This window comes from Verticillium dahliae, genomic scaffold (genome assembly GCF_000150675.1).
Source record: "Verticillium dahliae VdLs.17 supercont1.3 genomic scaffold, whole genome shotgun sequence".
In the NCBI taxonomy this organism is placed as follows: domain Eukaryota; kingdom Fungi; phylum Ascomycota; class Sordariomycetes; order Glomerellales; family Plectosphaerellaceae; genus Verticillium; species Verticillium dahliae.
This window is the reverse complement of record NW_009276940.1, coordinates 172,162-194,090: the sequence shown is the minus strand read 5'-3', so window position 1 is coordinate 194,090 and position 21,929 is coordinate 172,162. Positions and strand designations below refer to the sequence as shown.

Sequence of the window (21,929 nt, the reverse complement as noted above, 5' to 3'; positions counted from 1 at the left end):
TTCGGCTGAGCAGATTGCTTCTTCTTCCTTTCGTCGAGTCGTTGGTCCCTGTTCGGACCGACGCTTGCCTTTCCCGAAGAAGGGTGACGTAGTGGGTGGCCATGTCATTGGATGGTCCGTCCGAGTTGTCGTTCATCTCGTCGCTCTTGTAGTGGACGCGGAAGAAGTGGCTTCCTGACGTCCTTCATGCGATGGAGTCTCCAATCTCTGGCTTTGGCGATGTAGTGCTTCATGCACGCGTCATTATCGCAGTCCTCCCATCTGGCGTTGTCTTGGTAGCATTTGTCGTGATAAGCGGGGTCTGGTCGGAACGTGAGCCGACCCTGACTGTATTCGTCCATGTGTAGGATCCATTTGCGACTCTCCTGTCCGAACTCTACCTTCACTCGTGGCTCGATCCAGTGATTGCGCGGGAGAAACCGGTGTGCGGCCTTCTCCTTGAAGTGGTATTCACAGTCGTCGTAGACGCATTCGGGCCAGAACAACTGGTAGTGTTGTTCGTGGGCGTGGTGAAGTGCCGGGTGGTCTCCTACCATGAGTCGTACGTTTTCTTTGGTGCTTTCTCGCTTTCGGGTGCTGGCCTTCCATGGTTTGGTCCCGTAGTAGATGAGTTCGTTCCATGGTACCAGGGGGTCATAGTCCTCGCTGGCGCTGCTAACTTCGTATGCCTGCATAGGCATGTGGGGTTGGGTCTGTCCGAGCGGAGATTCTTCTTCGCTGGCTCGTGTGTATTCATCCCATTCTGTGTCGTTCATCAGTCCTACGTGGGGAGCTGATTGTGGTTCTGGGTGAGCATGTTCGTAGGCTCTTTCTTCGTCTGTATCGATTTCCTGGGTCTCCGGCGTTACTTGCTGGGCCCATTTCTGAATTCGTCTTTCCTTCCTGGTGGTGACCATCATGGCCAGGGTTCTTTGTCCCGTAGGTGCCCTGGGGAACCATCCATTCTGTTCCTTACTGTCTTTGTGGGTCAGGCAATCGTCCTGGTAACAGAAGGTCCAGTTAGTTTTGGCATGGTCCTGGTGTTGAGTATGGTTGAGCTGTCGTTCGTTTACGGGTTTCCAGGGTTTCTTAGGTTGCCGGCATTCTCGAGCCATATGCCCGTTTTTGCCGCAGTTGTAGCATTTCATGTCCTTGAGATCCTTCGGTTTGCCATGTCTGGTATTGTCGAGCTCCATGGGTCCTGCATGGGTGGTCTGTCCCCAAGCCGTGCTGACGCGGGGTTTGTCGTGCTGGTACTTGCGTCCTTGATTGGATCGGTGGTGGGGAATGCGAGGGTTCCATGGTCCTATAGCGGGCTTTCGTCCCTTTTCTATTCTGCGTTCGTACTGGCGATCGTCGATTTTGACGGCCATGGCGATGTACTCGGTGAGGGTTTCGGGTCTATCCTCCCGGATGAGGTCGTCCTTGACGGCGTCTTTGAGTCCTTCGTAGAAACGGGCCATGAGAGCGGACTCTGTCCAATCGAGTCGACTGGCTAAGAGTCGAAACTCCGTGGCGTATTTAGTGGCTGGCCCCGTCTGTTTGAGCTGAAGGATTTTTCTTTCGTTTTGTCGTTCCTCGTCCACGTCCCCAAACGCTCCTTTAATGGCTTCTTCGAATGCGTTCATACCGGCGTAGATGTCCTGGGTGGCCTGCTTCATATCTTCTTTCTTGGTGTGGGTGGAATAGTCCCTAATGAAGGGTTCGAACCAGTGCAAGGCGTCCCCTTTGAGGTAAGAGGAGGCGTTGGCGACCTTCTCGCCCCAGTACTTGAGTTGGCCCTCATTGGCTTTGTGGTACTGGCGTACCTGGGTGATGAAAGATTGAAGTGCCCTAGGGTTGCCGTCGAATGACTGAGGGGGAAGAGCCTTCATGCTCGTTCCGCCTTGAAGTTGCTGCATCGAGGCTCGTAGCTGCTCGTTCTCTGAGCGGAGCTCTTGGATCATAGCGGCCAGGTTGCTGGCGCTGTTTCCGACGCTGTTGGTGGACATTGTTCCTGTGGTGAGTATTGCTCAGTGTCACAAGGTAAACCTACTGAACAAGAGTGATCAAAATGTTACGACCTGGCAGCTTCCGAAGGGGGAACACTGTCAGAGGGTTGGGGTTGCTGTTTGCAGAAGCTTAGGTTGTGACTCTGAGACGATGTGGTGTCGTAAGGCGTTGCGCACTCGTTACAATGAATACAAGGTAAGACTTAGATTGATCACTGTCGTGAGAAAGAATGTATCTACAAGTCCAGAATGTCCGTCCTTATATACCTGCCATCCTGTCCTTGTTGTGTTAGGTGGTGAGCTCATGTTGGATGGCTCACTGGTTAGTTGTTGGTGATCCATGATGTTAGGATCACGGTGTGTTATCCCGTGAGCCATTCCCTGGCTCACTGCGGCGTCCTTGGTGAGCCCGACGACTCACCCTTTATGTCTGAGTGAGCCATCACGTGATTTGCCAGGTGGGCCCGATTCTTATCTTATCGCGCTCCCTGATCGCGGGGTCGTCGATTCGCGGCCGCCCTGCTTCCTTGGTTGTTACACTTACCTCAGAAAGCTAGCTCTCCAGGGCATATACTAAGTATATACTAAGCATATACTTAATATATACCTAACTTGCCTTAAGAAGCTAGCTCTCCACAGTATATACTAAGCATATATTAAGTATATTGATATAGTCGTGGTCACGGGGACCGATGATCTCAGATCTCAAATACTCGATTAATGGTATTATATTAAGATATCCCTCCCTATTAAGGGGATATAGGGGTTCTCTATATATATTATAATCCCTAGTCATGTGACTAGGATTTATGAAGGCTAATCATCATGGTTCCGTGATCACCGTGCCGTGATTGCCTAGCGGTGATCACCTTCCCGTGATCACCGACTTGCAGTCACGTGACAGGATCCACCTGGTTGCCTGTCCACTATGCCCGTAACATATATGCCTAATATATAATTAAAGTCTATTTAAAATCTATTATTTCTTAGAATATTGACTTTTTAAAATATACTGTATATACTGCATAGGGTCCGTGCACCTTAATTATACATGCCATTACCCCCCCCCCCCCCCCCCCCCCCCGAGGTTTTCCCGGATTGGGGGGGATGAACTTGAGACTCACCCCTGTGAGCTGCATCCCGCCGTAAACCTGCTCTCAATTTGCTACATCCATGATATTTGACCCTCCGCTTCAGGAGTTACAATAAATGATGTGATTGCTTCTCAAAAAAACAGAAGGAGAATCTGACGTAATCAAGACGCTCGCTCGATGGGTGCAGTTGTCAGGCAGGTCGAGGGCCTACTCGTTGAGTGGCTGAAAACCCTCCGCGGCCACTTTTGATGACCACCGCTCAGAACCATCCGATGCAAACCAAGCCTAACTCGCGACAACAACATCAACGTGTTCTTTTGAAGTCAAGTCAGTACAGTATGCATTGTGGCGTTGCCCAAACAGGCAGCCAAAAGAAGCCTCCATTGCGTTACGATCTGCAGGAGAATCATCTGATTGATCAGTCAACGATACAGCATGAGACCACGAGTAAACCGATGCCGGAGCATTGGAAAAGTCACCTCTTGTATAAATATTCAATAAAGCAAACTCTCAAGTCGGTTACCGCGCCCATTTTCAGGTGCATTAAGCAGTCCATTTCAACTTCTCAACGTCCGACTATTCAGTATAAACAAAGTATTCTACAACCATCATGGCCGAACTGAAGGAAATCCTCGTCATCGGCGGCACAGGTGCTCAAGGTGTGCCTGTTGTCAAGGGTAAGACTCTATGTTTCCCGCACCATACTTGTTCTAATGCAACTGAAAGCCTTGTCTGCGAGTGGACGATACCGCGTCCGGGTCTTGACTCGTAGTGTCGAATCATCACGTGCCAAACAGCTTGGAGCTCTGCAGAATGTCACTCTGATCCAGGGCGCCCAGAACAACCAGGAGGACTTGCACAGGGCGTTCAAAGGCGTATACGGAGCCTGGGTCAACACCGACGGATTCACTCTGGGGGAGAAGGACGAGCTTTTCTACGGATTCAGAGCGTATGAGATCGCCAGAGGCGAGGGCGTGCAGCACTACGTTTGGGCCAATATTGAATATGTCTTGGGCATTGTCGACTACGACGAGGCGTACCACTGCGGCCACATGGACGGCAAAGGACGAATCGGAAAGTTTATCCTTGCTCAAGGCCAGGATGGCATGAAGAGCTCTCTCTTCAGCACCGGACCCTACATGGACATGCTTTTCGACGGAATGTTCGTTCCCAGCGAGCAGCCTGACGGATCGTTTCTATGGGCCAACCCGTCCCGTGAGTTTTTCCTGCCTTGTTCCGAGCTTCATCCCCATTGCAGGCCTCGGCTGACAAATTTCACAGGAGACGATGCCAAGGTCCCCCTGATTGCTCTCGACGATGTTGGCGTTTATAACCTTTGGCTGTTTGACAACCCCGACGAGGCGGCAGGCCTCGATCTCTCCGTCGTAACCGACAACGTGAGCTTCCCGGAAATTGCCAAAACCTTCACCGAGGTCACTGGCAAGCGAGGCGTTTTCAAGTCGACGCCCTTCGAGCACTATGCAAAAGTTGCAGAGCCATACCCGGGAGCCTTTGTGAACTGGTCACTTGGTCCAGATGCGCCTCGGGATGAGTCTGTCATGAGGTGGAAGGACAACTTTGGCGCTTGGTGGCGCTACTGGGGAGAAGGTCGTTCCCCGCTTCGCGACACTGCGCTTTTGGATCGTATTCACCCCAAACGGATCAGGAGCCTCGCCGAATGGATGAAGCTTGTAGGTTACGACGGCAACCGCAAATTTGTGTTGAAAATGGTTGAGGACTGGGCTGCTAAGCAGGGCGGTCAGCCAAAGGCGTAAGATGTGTCGGCTAGGCTCGTTTTTGTTGGAAGGTGAATGAAATCATTTGGCTATCCTATCTCGTGATAAAACAGAAGCAAGTAGCAAAAAGCACCCTTCTTATTTGGCATCAACTTGATGGCCCAGTCTCAGAGTGAAGCTGCCCGGGAAACCCGCTGTAAGGACCTATGGATGCCAGACATCTTCCCCCCAAGCAAATGGCTGAGTCACAATGCAACAATCAAGAAACGATGACATGGAAAACGGTGAAATCGGATGACTTGCAGCCTCATCGTCACTCAGCCGTGGTAGTAGGAACACGGATAAGCACCAGCTTGTGCCATTGCCCCGCATCAGCAACCGAAGTGACTTTTCCGCACTGAGCTCGCTCCCCATCTTCGACACATCTCCGTCCAGCGGCATCCGACTCTTGCTCCTTGCTCTTCCGCTCTGGTTTTCATGTCACCTTCTTGTTCACTCTACCTACCTAGTCTGACGGAAGCTGCCTCGGCGCCTCCCGTATGGCTGCGAATCGCCAATTGCTCCCTACCATGATGGACGAGAGTGGATCCCAGCTTCACAAGAGACGGAAAAGGAACAAGGAGAGACTGAGGGTCACACGGGCATGTGACCGCTGCAAAAAGTTAGTAGTGCAATGATGCTTGATTCGTGTCATCAATGGATTGACTGATGACGATACGCAGGCGAAAGATTAAATGCAATGGGACACAACCGTGCGAATTCTGTGTTCGCGTTAAGATTCAATGCACATATGATGCTGCATATGCAAGAGGGCGGGCGCCAGACATTCCGCCCGTGACTGGGAATGGGATGCATGCCACCGGCGTGGATTCCCAGGATGATATGGTGTCCAACATCATGGCTTCATCGTCAGTTGTGTCAGGGACGGCCATTACGAGCTCAGAGTTGGTGGATCATAACCTGGCTTCGGACGGTCAGAACATTTCGTCCACATACGAAGAAACCCAAGCGCCGCCAAGGTTGGCCGCTTCATCCCAACAAACACCAGAGCCTCCGCAAGAAGACCTGCAAGGGCATTACATTGGTCCCGCCTCTGGGGTGTCTTTTCTCTTGAGAGTGCAGAAGAGGCTACACAAAGCCATTGAGTTTTCTGCGCCAAGCAGCATTTTCACATTTGGAGATGCTCCCATTAGTCCGCCTGACTTTGATCCTTCATTCTGCATGGTCCTTCCGAGAGAAGACGGCCAGAAGCTGCTTGACCGGTATTTTGACTTTGCCATGCCGACCTACCGATTCCTCCATCGGCCTACGTTGCAGGACTGGTTTGATGAGTTTTATGATACTTTGGGCACGATGCGTGACGTTCACAACGCGACGGCCAGAATTGCTCTGCTATTCATGATCTTTGCTCATGCTAGGGTGTACATGCCTGAGAACGCCAGACCAGGCCCCGCAGATTTGAGGTCAGGAAGTCTCTTGTTCAAAGCATCTACCTGGCTAATGACTCGAAACAGTTCTCGATATTTTCTTGCAGCTGAAAACCAACTCTCCAAAGAAAGTGGCTCCATTCGACTGACGAGCATACAGGCACGCCTTCTGCAGTGTTACTATCTTCTCACGCAGTCGCGCGTCAATCATTGCTGGAGCCAATTCGGCACAGTCACGAATTTAGCTCTCGCAATCGGCCTCAACCGCAATAAAAACCCAGGAACAGCAAGTGGGTTAAACTATATTGAGGTTGAAAGTCGCCGCAGAACATTCTGGTGTGCTTATACCCTCGACACTTATCTTAGCGTCTCGCTGGGGAGGCCACGCTCCTTTCACGACGATGATATCGATACCGAACTACCGGCTTGTGTCGAGGATCATGAGATCACAAGGGAGAGCCTTTGCACCTCGTCCATGAATAGGGGCTATTCAATAATGCTGGCCCCCGTGGCACACATGAAGTAGGTAATTTGCAGGCTTGGCGGGATTTTCTTGACGCTAGCTAACAGATCAGGCTCGCCCAAATCATTAGCAAGATCTTACGTTCGCTGTATTCGATTCGACCGATATCAGCTAGCCGCCGTGCGGAAGATACTCAGTCTATTTCTCAAGACCTGAGTGACTGGCGAGCTGAGCTTTCACGGTTCCTAGATGCCGACTTCTTTAGCACTTCGCTCATCGTACCCATCTTTCAACGCCAACGAAATGTGCTCAACTTGACCTACTGGCACGCCATCATTCTTACCCGACGGCAGTGCCTATTGAACAACTTCGCCCAGATCTCGCAGCAGGGGAGACGGCCTAGTAACACTAATATGCAAACCAAGGAACGTATTGATGAGTGTTTGGTAGCTGCGATGGACACCATGAATACAATCGACGATATGACGCAGAGTGGGCAGATGTATCACGCCTTTTGGGTTGGTTTGCTGAACACCATCGCCAGCCCGCCAGAATCTACTAACAAAAAATACAGATTACAGCGTACTTTGGCTTCACTGCGGCCATGGTGCTCTACATCTACGTGATCCAGGAGTGGGCATCTCCACCGGAAACCTACCGCAACTACTTTGCCGCGGCCGCCCGCTGTCAGTCCCACATGGCAACCATTGCACAAAAGGGCTCGCTTGTGGAGCGATATTATCTGGTGCTGGAAGAGCTTAGAGTCGAGGCTTTGCGTCAGATGAAGCGCTTGCATCCGGCCCTCGGCTTTGGCAGCTTGGAAATCGACGCGCAGCTAGGAGGCATCGAGGCCATGGCGATACCTGTTGGCACGAGCCCGAGCACCGGCACAAATTATGCGGAAATAATGGGTGAAGCAACAATCGGCTTCAATGGTATGGGCGTCGCGGGGATCGAAGAGTTTTCTGGCTGGGGACAGTTTGCTTCGATGGTGTCGTCTGGTCTTGGGAACCTCGACATATTCCACTACGATGACACTTTTGGGTTGTGATAGACGGTGGTGGAGAGTGCAAAACAGCTGTGTGACTTTGCTCAAACACGTAGTTCTCTATTCAGCCCAATACCGTGGTGGTCTAATTCTAGTAATATCATATTCTGGATCTGGGTTGTCTGGAGGTTCTCTACGTGGATTTTCTGTGCATGATGGTGGCCGCAGCCTGGTGGTTAGGGAAGATCAGTGTGTCCGCAATAACAACATTCTCCCTTCTCGAGGCGGCGAAAACGATGGCCTCGGCAATATCGTCTGGCGTCAATGGCTCACAGCCCCTACAAAGATGTTAGACCAGCACAAAAAAAAAAAAAAAAGCGGCATTAGATCCATGGGGAAAACCTACGCATAAACGGCGTCGGCCTTGGCTTTGTCACCGCCAAATCTCACGACCGAGAACTCCGTCTCGACTTGGCCTGGATCTATGCCAATGACGCGCACTCTCTTCGAAATCAATTCCTTGCGCAGACTGTGGGTGAAGGACCGAACGGCCGCTTTGGTAGCACAGTAGATGCCGCCGCCGACGTACGGCTCGCGGCCGGCAATCGATCCAATGTTGATGATGTCACCTGAGCCCTCGCCGTTGTTGCGACTTAGCATGCCAGGCAAGATAGCCTGTGTCATGTTGATGAGGCCGGTCACGTTGGTAGCGAACATGACATTGATATCATCCTCATTGATCTCAGGCGCTTTGGCGACGCCCTTGACCAGTCCGCTGGAGGCCCAGGTTAATTGAAGGACATGCTTGTTGGATAGGGGAACGAATCTTACGCATTGTTCACCAAGACGTCAATCTCTTTGAACTCCCCTGGGAGCTTGTCCAGAAACGAGCGCACATCCGCGGCGTTGCTCACGTCGAGGGCCACTGGCAAGACCTTGACGCCGTCACCGACTTCGCTGACAATGTCGACCGCAATCTGCTTGAGGGTGTCAATGCGACGCGCCGTCAGGATGAGCTTGAGGTTCTTTGGGCTGGTCCTAGCGAACTCGAAGGCTGTGGATCGGCCGATGCCGGATGATGCACCAGTAATGAGGACGGTTTTGCCCTCAAGGCGCTTGGACGCTGCTGATGCCATATTGTGAATATCAATCTGTAAAGATGAGTAAAGATGCGGCTTGGTCGACGGATGGTCTGTAACGTGTCACGAAACTTGTGATAGGCGTACTGCGGGTAATCTCTGATGAACAAACACCATGATATAAGCTGGGAGAGCTGTCGATCTCGTTCCCCGCACGCTGACATTGAGGCAACTGTGGGATTGCATTCGTAACAGTGGATATGCCCCGCTGCGGCTTTTCCGTTCCTAGCACTCTGTTGGTGGTTGATGGTGGGTGATCAGGGCTTATCCGTCGGGAAAGGATCACGACCCGTCGACTACCACTCAACAGCATGCCATGGGCTCCATCTTTGGGGATCTGAGTCGTTTGATAGTGGCAATGATTCGACAGGACGACGAGTTGGTATTCTGACCCCGCAAAGTTGTCTCCGAGGCGACAGTCCGCCCGGCGCACAGAAGTGATCTTGACGGGTGGGACTCTGATCAGCTTTCAGAGTACTGAGCTGCCGAAAGGGACGTGGGGTAACCACGGGAGCACCACCTACGCGTCAATCGGACTTTCGCGACTCGACCGAGGCGGATATCCCTCACTCACAGTATAAGGACCTGTAGCTACCTACACTACACTCCTCACTCTGTTCAACGCGCTCTTCAAGCAGATCCGAGTCGAACGGAACCACTCACGTATCTTCAAAGCAAAGACAGCAGTCATCATGGGCCCTCAAACAGCCCCACCTAGCGGCGTCTGGGCTCCGACCATCACCTTCTTCAACCACGAGGACGACACTCTTGATCTCGATGCTCAAGGAAAGTACTATGCATACTTGTCCAAGTCGGGCCTTCACGGTCTGGTGGTCCTTGGAACCAATTCAGAAACCTTTCTCTTGACGCGCGAGGAGCGCAAGACACTCCTGGAAACCGCGAGGAGCGCGTGCGGGCCAGATTACCCCATCATGGCTGGTGTCAGTGGCCATTCGACCAAGCAGACGCTGGAGTTTATCTCAGACGCACACGAAGCGGGTGCCAACTACTGTCTGCTCCTCCCCCCGGCATACTTTGGCAAGCAAACCACACCAGAGGTTATCAAAAACTTCTTTGACCAGGTTGCGAGCAAGAGTCAGCTCCCGATTGTCATTTATAACTTCCCTGCGGTTTGCAACGGCATTGACCTCGATTCCGCAACCATTGCGGCCCTCGCCCGGAGGCACTCGAACATTGTCGGCGTCAAACTGACCTGTGGTGCCGTGGCCAAGATTACCCGTCTCAGCGCCGAGCTCCCGGAAGAAAGCTTTGCGACGTACGGTGGCCAGTCGGACTTCCTGATCGGCGGCCTAGCTGCCGGTTCGGCCGGAACCATTGCCGGTTTCGCCAATGTTTTCCCCCGCACCATCGTGCACATCTACAACTTGTACAAGGAGGGCAAGTTCCAGGAAGCTATGATGCTACACAAGAAGGCAGCGCTGGCTGAACAACCTTGCAAGGCAGGCATCGCCGCCGTCAAGTACGCTGCCGCCCTGAACACGGCCAAGGCGGCCGGTATCGAAGGTGCGGTCGAAAAGTTGAGGCCGAGACAGCCGTATGTCGAGCCCTCAGCGGCGGCGAAGAAGGCTATTGAAGAGCAAACCGCAGAGCTTGCAAAGGTAGAGGCGACTCTGAGAGGGGAGGCGAAAGCCGAGCTAACCAATGGTTCTACAAACGGGGCGTGATACTGGTGGCAGTTGGATGCTGTTTAGAACCTGCAAATATATACTACAGTTGTACGAAACCGTTGAATCAGAGAAACCTTCCAGAAACGATATTGACTCTGATGTGAACCCAGACCGGGCTATCAATATCCGACCAGCTATTCCTGTAGTCGGAATCGGCCATGTTGCCCTTTCGTGATGCAAATGTCGGGTTGGTTGCAAGCGATACTGATGATCTTTCGGATGATGCGCGTACATCGAGAAAGGTTTCAACGTCCGGACGCGTAGAATCACCTGCCGATCTTACATGGTTGAAAAATCACAACTGCGTGGAACGGCGATGATTCAAGTAAAGGGGAATATATTCTGCCTGCTAATTGAATGACAAACTAATGGGCAAAGTTCCAAATCAGTGAAACATATCTTCTGGTGCAAAGTGATACGTGTCGGTGCCACTCTCCAACATTTCCCTACAGAACGTGCTTGAACAAAGGAGATCGATCTCCCATTTCAAACAGCTCCTCCTCAGTGTACTTTTGCTTCGCCTCCTCCGCAATCCTTGCCTTGCGCGCATTGGCATGCTTGTAGCTCAGCTCGAGAAGCACAGCGACGATCATACCGCTCGCGCCAAAGGCCAAACTGAGGCCAAAGCCGGTATGGTACTTGGGCTTCTCGCGCTCGAGGTACATGAAGCTGCCGACAATACCACCGACGTTGCCAACACAGTTCATAAGAGCAATGCCGATCGCTCGCCTCGAGGATGGTGCAATGTTGTTGGCGTTCCACGACGCCGCAGCGGCCTGAATGGGGTAGATACCGATGACGGCAAGAACCACAGAGAAGTAGGCAACGGCTCGCTTCTCCTTAAGTTCTCCATTGAGGGAGATGATGATTGAGTACGCCGTCGTGACGATGGCCATGGGGGTGACAACGAAGGGCATGCGCCAGAAGAACTTGTCGGAGATCTTGGCGAAGATGATGGCAGAAGCCGCTGCGGCCACATAAGGGGGAGCAGAGGTCAACTGAGCGTTGGTAGTGCTGAAACCCATAGACTTGGTGATCGTAGGGAGAGTGAACTTGATGCCTTCGATGCGTGTCAGCTTGTAATTTCTGGACAGATTGGCCATTGATCAGACTTACCATAAGACAGAGCCGACTGGCAGAGCAGGAAATAGGCCTGAACATAAATCCTCCAGTTGGTCAGGACCATCTTCAGGTCTTTCCACTTGACAGCAGATTTCCTCGCGGAAGCCACCGCCCTGCTTGATGAACATGGAAAGCTCCAGGTAGCGGATTTCATCAGGCTCGAGCCAGCGTGTCGACAAGGCGGGCGTGTCGATGAGCAGGAAGAAGCAGGCGACGCCCAGAACCACGGTAGCGAGGCCCTCGAGAATGAAGATCCAGCGCCATCCCTCGTAGCCGCCAACCCCGTGCATCTTGGCGATGCCTGCGGCCAACAGACCAGAGAATGCACCGGAGAGAGCGCTCGCGCAGTAGAAGTATGAAATCCTAGAGCTGAGATCTTTGGGCATGTACCAGTAGCTGCAAAGATAGATCGCGCCAGGGAAGAAACCAGCCCTAAGAGAAGAGGTTAGCTACTTTTCATGCCTGCCAGATTCAACTGAAAACTCACTCAAAAATGCCGAGAAGAACACGAGTGGCCATGAGGCCGCCGAAGTTCTTTACCAAGCCAGTGCAGGTCATGATAATTCCCCAGGAGAGAGTCAGAATACCAAGGTACATCGAAGGGCGCTTGAACTTCTTGAGGATGATGTTACTGGGGACCTCGAGTAGGACGTATGGGACGAAAACTTGTCAAACCTGTTAGCAAATCGCAGAAACTGTCAACCGAGGCGGTGGAACGAACAGATGGATAGGACAATGTTGTACTGAACGCCTGTCATGCCCAGGTCTTGTACCATGCCCTCGATTTTGGCATTACCGATGTTCGCGCGATCAATGTGGCAGATCAAGTAGAGCAAGGCGAGCATCGGCACCAGGCGAAAGTCAACCTTCATCAGAGTTAGCCGCTTCAGATCTGGGTCTGATGGGGGAGTGAGATGCTGACCTTGCGGAAGACTCTCTTGCGCTTGTCCTCCGGATAAGTTTCGAAGAACTCTGCATCAGCAGGATCTAGGCCGAACACGCGGAAGCCAGCAATATCGATAGCTTGAGACGAGCTCTCAACGTGAGCCTTCTGGTCGACAGACTCGACGTCATGCTTGTCAATCGAGCTCCTGAGAGCCATGTTTGCAGGAGTTGTGGCGGGGGGAGAGATTGGTGGCGCCAAAGGGTTTGTATCGAGGAACTTGGAAAGTCGGAGGGTCTGTCTGATCAGCCTTTCACATATCGAACGGCAACGAGTTGGTATTATACCCAGAGTATCTGGGAATGACCCGTGTGCTTGACCCCAGACTCACTTACCCCAGATACCCCAGATGCTCCAAGCAAACTGGGCAATGCTTGACTCTGACCTGCCCCCAGACAAAGTGCGGGGATTGGCCTCGAGCGGAAAAGCAGTACCTGTCAGTCGCCGTTGATCATCAGTAGAACACCCAATCACAGTACCATCCGCGACAGTATCCGCCATGTGCGTGTGGTAGAGCCTGAGGAGAACTACCGGACACTTGCCTCTTTCGGGCATCGTGGCTGGCGTTGGTGTTGCATCCATGGCGACTCGGTACTGACGGACTTGGCGGATTTGACGGATTCTTGGCGGATTCTTGGAACAATCACCACCTTCTCGACTCGAATTCTGTCAAGACCACTTTGCTCCCCGCGGAAACGCACGTCCTCGGAGAGATCATACACTGCGTTCTGCCTGGGCAGGTCGGATTGAAATCCGCAAAGAGCGCCACCATCTTCGCATCTCAGACGCACCAGGAGCCACTCCGGTGCGACAACTTCATCTTGACCACGTTGCATCGGGATATGTCACAAAGTTGCGTTTTCCGTGTTTGTCGGCTCGGCCGTGAGCCGCGGCACTAGGTGACCCCTCAACGGTGACCCCTCAACGGTGACCATCATAATCCGTCATTTGAAAAGCCTAGTCGGGACTTTCTCGCGGGCTTCCTGCGGTACCTGCCAAAGGACTATTGTTCATTCGAGTCAACAAAAGCTTTTCTGGACTGCGGCCGCCCCTGTCTCTTATCATCTGCAGCCATGTCCCGACGCGGGGTCATCAAAGACATCATTATCACGCCCGTGGCGTTCCATGATATGCCCCTGCTCAACAGCGTGGGCGTACACGAACCATTTGCTCTGCGCAGCATCATCGAGGTCATTACAGAAGACACTTACGGCTTGGGAGAGTCCTACGGCGACTCAACGCATCTTGACCGCCTGAAAGCAGCCTCTAAGCAGATTAAGGGTCTCTCGGTGTACAACACAAATGGTATCTATCAGAAGTGCACCGCGTCGCTCGAGGGCAACGCTACGTCCGGTGGTGATGGCATGGCAGGCATGGTGACGACGGCGTCCGTTGCTGACAAGGTCTTCTCCCCTTTCGAGGTAGCGTGCCTCGATATTCAGGGCAAATTAGCTGGCGTCCCTGTAAGTGACCTGCTCGGCGGCCGCGTCAGGGATCAAGTCCAGTACTCGGCGTATCTATTCTACAAGTGGGCGGGTCATCCGGGCGAGGCGGACGACGAATATGGAGCTGCCCTTGATGCGCCGGGTCTGGTAAGACAGGCGCAGAAAATCATTGATGAGTACGGCTTCAAGGCGATCAAACTCAAGGGCGGCGTGTATCCACCTGCTCAGGAGGTCGAGGCCATCAAGGCACTGCATGCGGCTTTCCCCAACGTGCCTCTGAGGCTCGACCCGAACGCCGCTTGGACCGTGGAGACGTCAAAGTGGGTTGCGGCCGAGCTCAAAGGTGTTGTCGAATACCTAGAAGACCCAGCACCCGAGATCGACGGCATGGCTGCCGTGGCCAAGGACGCTTCAATGCCTCTGGCGACCAACATGGCCGTCGTAGCCTTCTCACACCTTCCATCGTCAATTCGGCAAGATGCCGTGCAGGTGATTCTGTCTGATCACCACTTCTGGGGTGGCCTGCGCAAGTCTCAGCAGCTCGCTGCGATATGTGCAACGTGGGGAATGAGGTTGTCGATGCACTCCAACAGTCACCTCGGCATCTCTTTGGCCGCCATGACGCAGCTTGCGTCAGCAACAACGAACCTTGACTATGCCTGCGACACTCATTGGCCGTGGAAGCGTCGAGATGAAGATGTCGTCGTCGACGGCGCGCTGAAATGGTCGGAGGGCGGCGTCATCGTACCGAGGACACCGGGGCTAGGTGTTGAGCTAGACCGTGGTAGACTCGCTCGGTTGCATCAACAATATCTCGACTGCGGCCTACGAAAGAGAGATGACACCACTTACATGAAGAAGTTTCACCCAGACTTCTCGGCACATATCCCAAGATGGTAAAACAGGATACTTCAATTAGTGGCTGTCTAGCCCCATCCAAGAAACATAATAAAGACTATGCACGAAGAATTGTATCCTTGACCACATTCAATATCAAAACTTGCGAGCATGTTAGTCATACCGATGGATGAGCAGAGTGAAGCAGTCTTCCGCGGGCGACATCCGCAGTCATTTGTAAGATAGGAGGCCCCAATACATCTGGTATCTGGCGCTGCAGCCCTTACCTATACAGTCCCGTGGTCCCAAGTCCCCAACTAGCCTCTGTGCCCCCTGATCCTCGTCTCCACAGGTGCCTCTTGATACCGAAGGCCATCAAAACACTGCGCTTGGCCCTGTAGCAGGCGATGCTCTGAAAGACTGGCTCTACTCTGGCTTTTCAGGAATGACTTTCTAGGTACTCTAGCCGGTATCAAAAAAGCGGCGTGGTGTTCAGATAACACCATCCAAAGCTGCACCTCCAAGCTTCGGCTGCCGTGCACCCATTAAGCAAGGTATTGCACAAATGAACAACTTCTTTACATCAATGTTGTGCATCTTATGCTTCTAGTTTTAAGCAAAGGAGCCTGCTTTCTGTCTTGTACGCCATGAGTTCGCTTACTCAAGCCTCTATGATCCCCTAGAGAAATAGCGTGCTCGAAACCGCCAGTGCATAGCGGCCCACCCAGATCCGCGGGTTGTCGTCGGATTCGAATTCGAGTTCGGCTTCAATGGCTCGAAATCGAGATCGTATTCGACCCCGTGGAGAATAGAGGCTTGAGCAACTGATTTGGACGGCGGATCCTACGTTTGCAATGCATCAAGTCAGAGCACCAGCTCAGGGGACCTGGGATTGCAGTGGCACCGGTGCTGGTGACGTGTTAATTTATAAAGTTTAAAAAGCTTGGCCTTCCCTGCGAGGCTGAAATATTTTGGCATACTCACAACGCAAATCATTCCGCCCTGTGGAAGCCAACTTGATTCTTTCCATATACAAGAAGAAGCCGCCTCCATGTCTACCTCCTTCACTAACAAGACCGTCATCGTGACCGGCGGCGCAGGGGGGGCTTGGCTTCGCCATTGTACAAGCGTTCCTCGCCGCAGGCGCCAACGTCGTGGCGACGGATATCCAAGACACGCTGCTCGATGCGCTTCCTGCCGCTATTGAAGCCGAGCACAAGGAGCGCCTGCTCCCGTACAAGTGCGACAGTTCCGACGACGCTGGCGTGCAAAAGCTCGTTAGCGACACGGTGGCCAGGTTTGGCAGGCTCGACATCTTGGTCAACAATGCAGGAATCCTGGACAAGTTGCTGCCTCTGGCCGAATGCACGCGCCAAGTCTAGGACTCCAACCTCCTGGTCAACCTGACGGGCCCCTTTGTCACGAGCCAAAACGCCGTTCGGCAGTACTTGTCACAGGAGCTCGTCAACGGGCACCGTGGTACCACCCTAAACGTTATTAGCACAGCTGGAAACCACGGCGGAAGAGCAGGTCAGTCAACAGGAATGCCCTATGTTTGCCTTTCAAAGGCTAAGAAGTTAACTTTCCATCCCTCAGGCGTCGCGTACACGGCCTCGAAACACGGCTTGGTTGGGTTAACTAAGAGCACCGCGGCGTTCTACGGTCCCAAAGGCATCCGATCAGTCGGGACCATGCCTGGTGCCATGCCCACTAATATCTCAGGAGGAAGTCATGATATCTCGCGGCTCCACCCCGAGGGCATGGCTCTGTGTAAGTCTTCTGTTCGCCCACTCTGGAGAAGTCAGCAACAAACAGCTTACGCATTGTTCAGCGGGGGCGACTTGTCAAACGTGGCAAGGTGAGCCTGGTAAAGGTGGCTGGAACCTCGGGATATCCCCTCTGGAACAGGTTGCCAAGACAGTTCTTGTCTTGTGTTCAGATGGCATGAACACCATCAACGGAGCTCTAGTACCGACAAACATGGGTTGGGCGGCGGTGTGATTTGCGCATGCAAAAGTTGAGGGAGCGATATCGCTTGTTTTCAAGTTTCTCTGGATAATGAGCCAGTAGGTATGGTCGAACGCATAGCCTCAACAAACATTCAGTTGCCCAGTTAAGATGTTGTTCAAGTGCAGGTTCTCAGGTGGCTCCTCCAGTCATTGAACCTGGAAATGGTACAATTACCGACCTAAAACGCCACTGGCCCGAAGCCTGCGTACCGTTTCACTTGACAACAGTTCGGCCCTCATGATAAGGTAGTGAAAGGTGGGTAGATATGCCGGCAAGGCCGGGAGGTAGAGAGGTGAGATATGCTGGACATCGCTCCACAACGCCATGTCTCAAGCACCAAGCCTGGTGGCAGTCAACTCTGACCACGAGACGAGTAACATTGGGATCGTCACAGTCTCCAAGATGACCATAATGCTTAGGCTGACCGCCACCAAGCAAGGAACAAGGCCCGTCACCCCCAATCCCCCGCATATTCTCATCACGGCACAGCAACAAAAGTCGGCCCATTGCCCAATTGGTGCTGCGGGGTGTTACATCAGGACCCTGGCGTCGACGCAGCTCCCTCCCCATTTGAGAAGCTTCTTTCCCGATCGCGACACACACGCCGGGCGAGCGTATCGCCTGCTCTCGTCTACCGTGGTGCAGGATGCAACTACAACACCACCGAGATCATCGTCACATGAAAATCCTCGGCTCAGCAGTCAGTCTGGGCGGAGGATAGAGGCGCTGGGCGTGTTCCAGCATAAATACAGGAATCTCTTTGCGTTTCGACCTCTCTCGGATCCGATGCTTCTGGTCTGCTCTGTCTCGGCGCTGTTCGCTGCAGTCTCGTCACCATGTTGTTGCAAAGTGCTTCCCTCTTGATGCTGGCCTTGACGGCCTCCGCCGAGCCATATAACACCTATGACGGCCCTGGCTTCCCCGCCTGCCACGATGTAGCAGCCGTGTACAACCCCAAGACCGTTGACGACATCCAGGCGGTCGTTCAGGAGGCCATCGCCGCTGGCCAAAAGGTCCGCGCCTCAGGGCTCGGACACATGTGGTATGACACCATGTGCTCGGACGACCCGAACACCGTCATCATCAAGACGGAGGAGGTGCACAACATCTATGATCTCGACCTTGAGGGTGGTTCCGTGTGGTTCGAGGCTGGCGTGACCTTTATCCAGCTCGCCGAGTGGCTGCACGAGCGCGGCGCCTCGGTCGGCTACACGCTGGTCAACTGGAACATTACGTTGGCGGGCTCCGTTGCCATGGGCGCCCACCGGTCGTCGATCCGTGAGGATTCGATGGTCGCTGCCGGCGTGTTGGAGATGGACATTGTCGACGGCACTGGTCAGGTCAGACGCATTGTGCGGGACGAGAAGAACGACGACTGGTTGGCTGCTAGCACTTCTCTCGGTCTGCTGGGCGTCATCGTGAGGATGAAGTTCAAGATCTACCCCGACTTCAAGGTCTATGCCGACCAGAAGACGTAAGCTTCTCCCCCAACGCCGGCGTTAGATTCCCGGAGGATGGGCACTGACCTTGTATAGGCTTGATGAAGATGAGGTACTCAACGGAGACATTTATGGCATGATTGCGCCTTACGCAACTGCTAACTTCTGGGTAAGCTTTCTAGAGCGCCACAAGACCTGACAGTAAGACAGAACAATGACTGACATGGATGCTGCAGTGGTGGCCGTACAAACGCAAGTTCCATTGGCGCTACTACGATGAAGTTCCCGAAGGCACAAGCGAGCAGCAAGGCTTCCAGAACACGTTCTCGGTGACGGCGCTCGAGGGCAACACGGCGCGCGTGCTTCTCGACAGCGGCAAGTATCTGGCAACGTCAAATATGCTGGCCGAAGAAATCTTCTTCGGGCAGTGGGAGAAGCCCAACTTCCGCGAGAAGACGACGTGGACGCCCATTGAAAAATGGCCAGTCTACGGCTGGAACTATGATGTGCTCATCGGCGGTCTGTACCCAGATCAGCGGCCGAACTGGGAGTACGGCTTGCGCGCGTACACGCTGGAGCTGGCGTTCCCGATTACGCAGGCCAACACTGTGCTCAAGCGCGTCAGGGCGCTATTCGATGAAGAGCTGCGCAAGCTCACGGTCATGACTTCGACGTATCGCAGCGGCATCAACATCAAGTTCGGCAAGCCCTACTTTGACTTCTTGGGCCAGGTGACTTACAACACCTCGGACGGTGCAGACTGGACCAAGGGAGCCATCATGTTTGACTTCCCGAGCTACCGACCGAGCATTGGAGATAATCTTCGCTTTAACGAGCCGTTCTGTAAGCTGAATGTCCATGTTCGAGGGGCGTGAGGGGCCGTGTGAGGCTGACATGCAGCAGACCACAAGCTCGCCAAGACACTCGTCGACGAGTTTCCCTGCCGCCCTCACTGGACCAAGAACACGAGGGAGGTCTTCAAGAACTCGGCAAAAAACATTGACCCTGATGTAAGTGGAAGAATTTTAGTACGAATGCCGTGAGCGGGTAGCATACTGACTGCTGCAGCACCTGCGCCGATTCAAGGTTGTCAGGAAGAAGTTTGATCCCAATGGGGTCTTTAAGAGCGTCGTCGGCGAGACCCTGGGACTCTATTAGTCTTCTTGAACGATTTGCGGCTCCGCTGTGCATAGGTTAAGCCCAGGACATCCAATCCAGCTGGTCGGCTGCACTCTCCGTCTGCTTTGGCTTTAGAATGTCGATAGCTATTAACTGCCACTTACGCTGATCGACTGACAATCGTCGCCGGAGCGAAGATACGCTACCACGTGAAGGGAAACAATGTCCTCATTGTCGTCCGAGTCGTAGATATCATCGTCGTCCGAGTCGTAGATATGGTGACGTCCTATTGATGCTGGCGCGAGACTGAGGACATCCAACGAAGACGACATTGCATGTGACTAACCCCTCTCCTCCGTGGATGACATCACATCATCAATTGTACCACCTCTAGTCTCACCCCTTATATGACCTACTCACCTCAAATTGCCCTGGCTGATCTTCGTCTTGTGTTACCACTGGCAAAACCACCTCAACTCATCGAAGAACACTTGTTGCGCACAGATAGACTCATCATGTCACCGATTTTGATCATCGGCGCCACACGGGGGCTCGGCGCTGCCCTTATCAAACGCTACGCTGAGCAGCCGGGCTACACCGTCTACGGCACGACACGTTCATCCCAGGCGCCAGCCGATTTTCCGCCGCAGATCAAGTGGCTGCCGGACATTGATTTGATGGATCAGTCGGTTGGCTCGAAACTTGTAAGCCTCCTTGGCGGTGCACAACCGTTGTCGGCCGTCTTCGTAACTGCGGGCTACTTCACGACAGAATACCTCAGCGCCGATAAGGGGCCCAACTGGGCCGAAGAGCAGCGCATGTACACGACGAGCGCCATTGCACCCGTCTTTCTTGTGCATGCGTTGACGCACGCGGGGCTGCTGCGCAGTGGAGCCAAGCTTGTGCTCGTGTCCTCTGAGAGCGGATCAATTGGACTGAGGCATGAGGTCGAAGGTGGCGGCAACTACGCCCATCACGCGAGCAAGGCGGCGCTGAATATGGTTGGCAAACTGCTGAGCCTTGACCTCCGGGAGAGGGGTGTTATCGTCAGCATTGTGCACCCGGGCTTCATGCGCACCGAGATGACGGCCGGTGTGGGGTTCGACAAGTACTGGGACGAAGGCGGCGCCGTCACACCCGAGGAAGCGGCGGCGAGCCTTGCTCAGTGGACCGACGGCTTAGATATCAGCAAGACGGGAGAGTACTGGGCGCCCAGAGGACCACGTAAGTCGTCACATCTAGTTCGTCCTCGTCAAGGGCAAGCGCCGAAAGGGCAAGCGCCGATACTGGAATGCTAATGGTGTCTTGACTCCTTCAGGCGACATTGGTACGGCCGAGGCGACGCTTGGCAAGGGCCTGCCTACGCCGTTGCAGTTGCCGTGGTAAATCAGGTCTGTCTACTCATGAAGGTAAGAAAGAGGCTTGGCCTGCCATCATTGAGAAAGGGGCCATTGAACCGATGTGTCATGAGAGTCCAGGGTGTAAACCTATGAGCAGTCGTTTCTTAGTATCAAGGATCAGAAGGTCACGAACCTCAAACAAGAACTGAGTGAGCAAGCGGCCCTTGAAAAGAGCAAGCTTGTCACGAGAAAATAACTCTGGTCACTGAAACACGTCTCCCGGTCACGTCGTGACGTGAATTTTATCATCGCCATTCCCGACCACCTGCTGGCAGAAGTAGCGCGTGGAGCCGGTCCCAAGATGTTTCATGGCAAGCTCCACAAACATCTGGCATCTGTGGGTTTCCTGACGCGAGAAAGAGAACGCGAGGGAAAAAAAAAGGAAATGAGCCACCCCTTGATGTCCCCCATCCCCCTGTCCATCGGCCATCGGAGTCACCTCTCCAGGGCCCTCGGCTTGCTGCGCAATCTCCCAACCCGGGATGCCAAGACGGCGCCGTGCTGCGAGGGATGCACATCGTGCATCGCCGGCGGCCTGGAAGGGTTCGCTGACAAGGACAAACGAGCGAGGCAGTTCTGAGTCAGCGACGAAAGTGAAGAAGGTATCCAAGCAGTTCCAGGTGTTGCACGCATGTCTGAGATCTGAACGGTATTTGTATCGCCAAGGATGCAATTGAGGAGTTGGTAAAGAGTCGAGGGCTGAGGACAGATAGCGTAACAACTGGAACAAGAGAAGCTCAACCCTCCACCCACCGCGGGCGGCTACACACAGGCGAGCTCTGGGCAGCCCGGCCCCCCTTGCAATACTTGAAGCCAGCATGCAAGTCAAGTAGGACAGGCCTTGACGCTACCCGGGGCGACGACCAAAGGGAAAGTGCCGTTGTCTCAACAATTTGTTTTCCGAGCCTCGAACAGCGAGCGGAACACGGGATCCTGCCTGTGAATAAAAAGGAGGAAACCGAGACAGACAGCATCGAAGGAACGCAATCGGGCTGAAGTCGACCGAGGACAGGGGGCTGCTGGCCATTGATGGAGCAGAGCAGCAGTGTAAATGGGACCTGGCTAAAAATCATGGTAATCATAAGATTTGGAGGTGATGACGGACAGAA

General features: G+C 53.5%; 9 protein-coding genes across 9 annotated transcripts; 7 read left to right on the top strand and 2 right to left on the bottom strand.

The window, feature by feature from the left end:
* Positions 1–3,674: 3,674 nt before the first annotated feature.
* VDAG_01705 (NmrA family protein) lies at positions 3,675–4,839 on the top strand (the record flags this gene model as incomplete). The annotated part of the gene is made up of 3 exons (XM_009657734.1): positions 3,675–3,741; positions 3,791–4,279; positions 4,346–4,839. 3 exons carry the CDS (start codon positions 3,675–3,677, stop codon positions 4,837–4,839), a joined length of 1,050 nt encoding a protein of 349 aa, XP_009656029.1.
* A 361-nt stretch (positions 4,840–5,200) lies between these two features.
* On the top strand, positions 5,201–7,856 carry VDAG_01704 (fungal specific transcription factor domain-containing protein). The gene is made up of 5 exons (XM_009657733.1): positions 5,201–5,461; positions 5,523–6,263; positions 6,594–6,749; positions 6,866–7,212; positions 7,272–7,856. Exons 1-5 carry the CDS (start codon positions 5,340–5,342, stop codon positions 7,739–7,741), a joined length of 1,836 nt encoding a protein of 611 aa, XP_009656028.1. The 5' UTR covers positions 5,201–5,339; the 3' UTR covers positions 7,742–7,856.
* VDAG_01703 (NADP-dependent L-serine/L-allo-threonine dehydrogenase ydfG) lies at positions 7,818–8,814 on the bottom strand (the record flags this gene model as incomplete). The annotated part of the gene is made up of 3 exons (XM_009657732.1): positions 7,818–8,016; positions 8,085–8,453; positions 8,510–8,814. 3 exons carry the CDS (start codon positions 8,812–8,814, stop codon positions 7,872–7,874), a joined length of 819 nt encoding a protein of 272 aa, XP_009656027.1. The 3' UTR covers positions 7,818–7,871.
* Positions 8,815–9,509: 695 nt separating this feature from the next.
* VDAG_01702 (dihydrodipicolinate synthetase family protein) lies at positions 9,510–10,502 on the top strand (the record flags this gene model as incomplete). Its single annotated transcript, XM_009657731.1, has 1 exon — positions 9,510–10,502. The coding sequence occupies one exon, from the start codon at positions 9,510–9,512 to the stop codon at positions 10,500–10,502; it is 993 nt and encodes a 330-aa protein (XP_009656026.1).
* Positions 10,503–10,951: 449 nt separating this feature from the next.
* VDAG_01701 (uncharacterized protein) lies at positions 10,952–12,729 on the bottom strand (the record flags this gene model as incomplete). Its single annotated transcript, XM_009657730.1, has 6 exons — positions 10,952–11,565; positions 11,622–11,699; positions 11,737–12,059; positions 12,115–12,292; positions 12,349–12,493; positions 12,550–12,729. The coding sequence occupies 6 exons, from the start codon at positions 12,727–12,729 to the stop codon at positions 10,952–10,954; spliced, it is 1,518 nt and encodes a 505-aa protein (XP_009656025.1).
* Positions 12,730–13,643: 914 nt separating this feature from the next.
* On the top strand, positions 13,644–14,915 carry VDAG_01700 (glucarate dehydratase; the record flags this gene model as incomplete). The annotated part of the gene is made up of 1 exon (XM_009657729.1): positions 13,644–14,915. The coding sequence occupies one exon, from the start codon at positions 13,644–13,646 to the stop codon at positions 14,913–14,915; it is 1,272 nt and encodes a 423-aa protein (XP_009656024.1).
* A 988-nt stretch (positions 14,916–15,903) lies between these two features.
* Positions 15,904–16,853, top strand: VDAG_01699 (bacilysin biosynthesis oxidoreductase bacC; the record flags this gene model as incomplete). Its single annotated transcript, XM_009657728.1, has 5 exons — positions 15,904–15,943; positions 15,981–16,171; positions 16,235–16,382; positions 16,449–16,622; positions 16,684–16,853. The coding sequence occupies 5 exons, from the start codon at positions 15,904–15,906 to the stop codon at positions 16,851–16,853; spliced, it is 723 nt and encodes a 240-aa protein (XP_009656023.1).
* Positions 16,854–17,698: 845 nt separating this feature from the next.
* VDAG_01698 (FAD/FMN-containing dehydrogenase) lies at positions 17,699–19,459 on the top strand (the record flags this gene model as incomplete). The annotated part of the gene is made up of 5 exons (XM_009657727.1): positions 17,699–18,336; positions 18,398–18,470; positions 18,538–19,144; positions 19,205–19,311; positions 19,370–19,459. The coding sequence occupies 5 exons, from the start codon at positions 17,699–17,701 to the stop codon at positions 19,457–19,459; spliced, it is 1,515 nt and encodes a 504-aa protein (XP_009656022.1).
* A 476-nt stretch (positions 19,460–19,935) lies between these two features.
* On the top strand, positions 19,936–20,806 carry VDAG_01697 (oxidoreductase; the record flags this gene model as incomplete). Its single annotated transcript, XM_009657726.1, has 2 exons — positions 19,936–20,644; positions 20,739–20,806. 2 exons carry the CDS (start codon positions 19,936–19,938, stop codon positions 20,804–20,806), a joined length of 777 nt encoding a protein of 258 aa, XP_009656021.1.
* Positions 20,807–21,929: the final 1,123 nt, after the last annotated feature.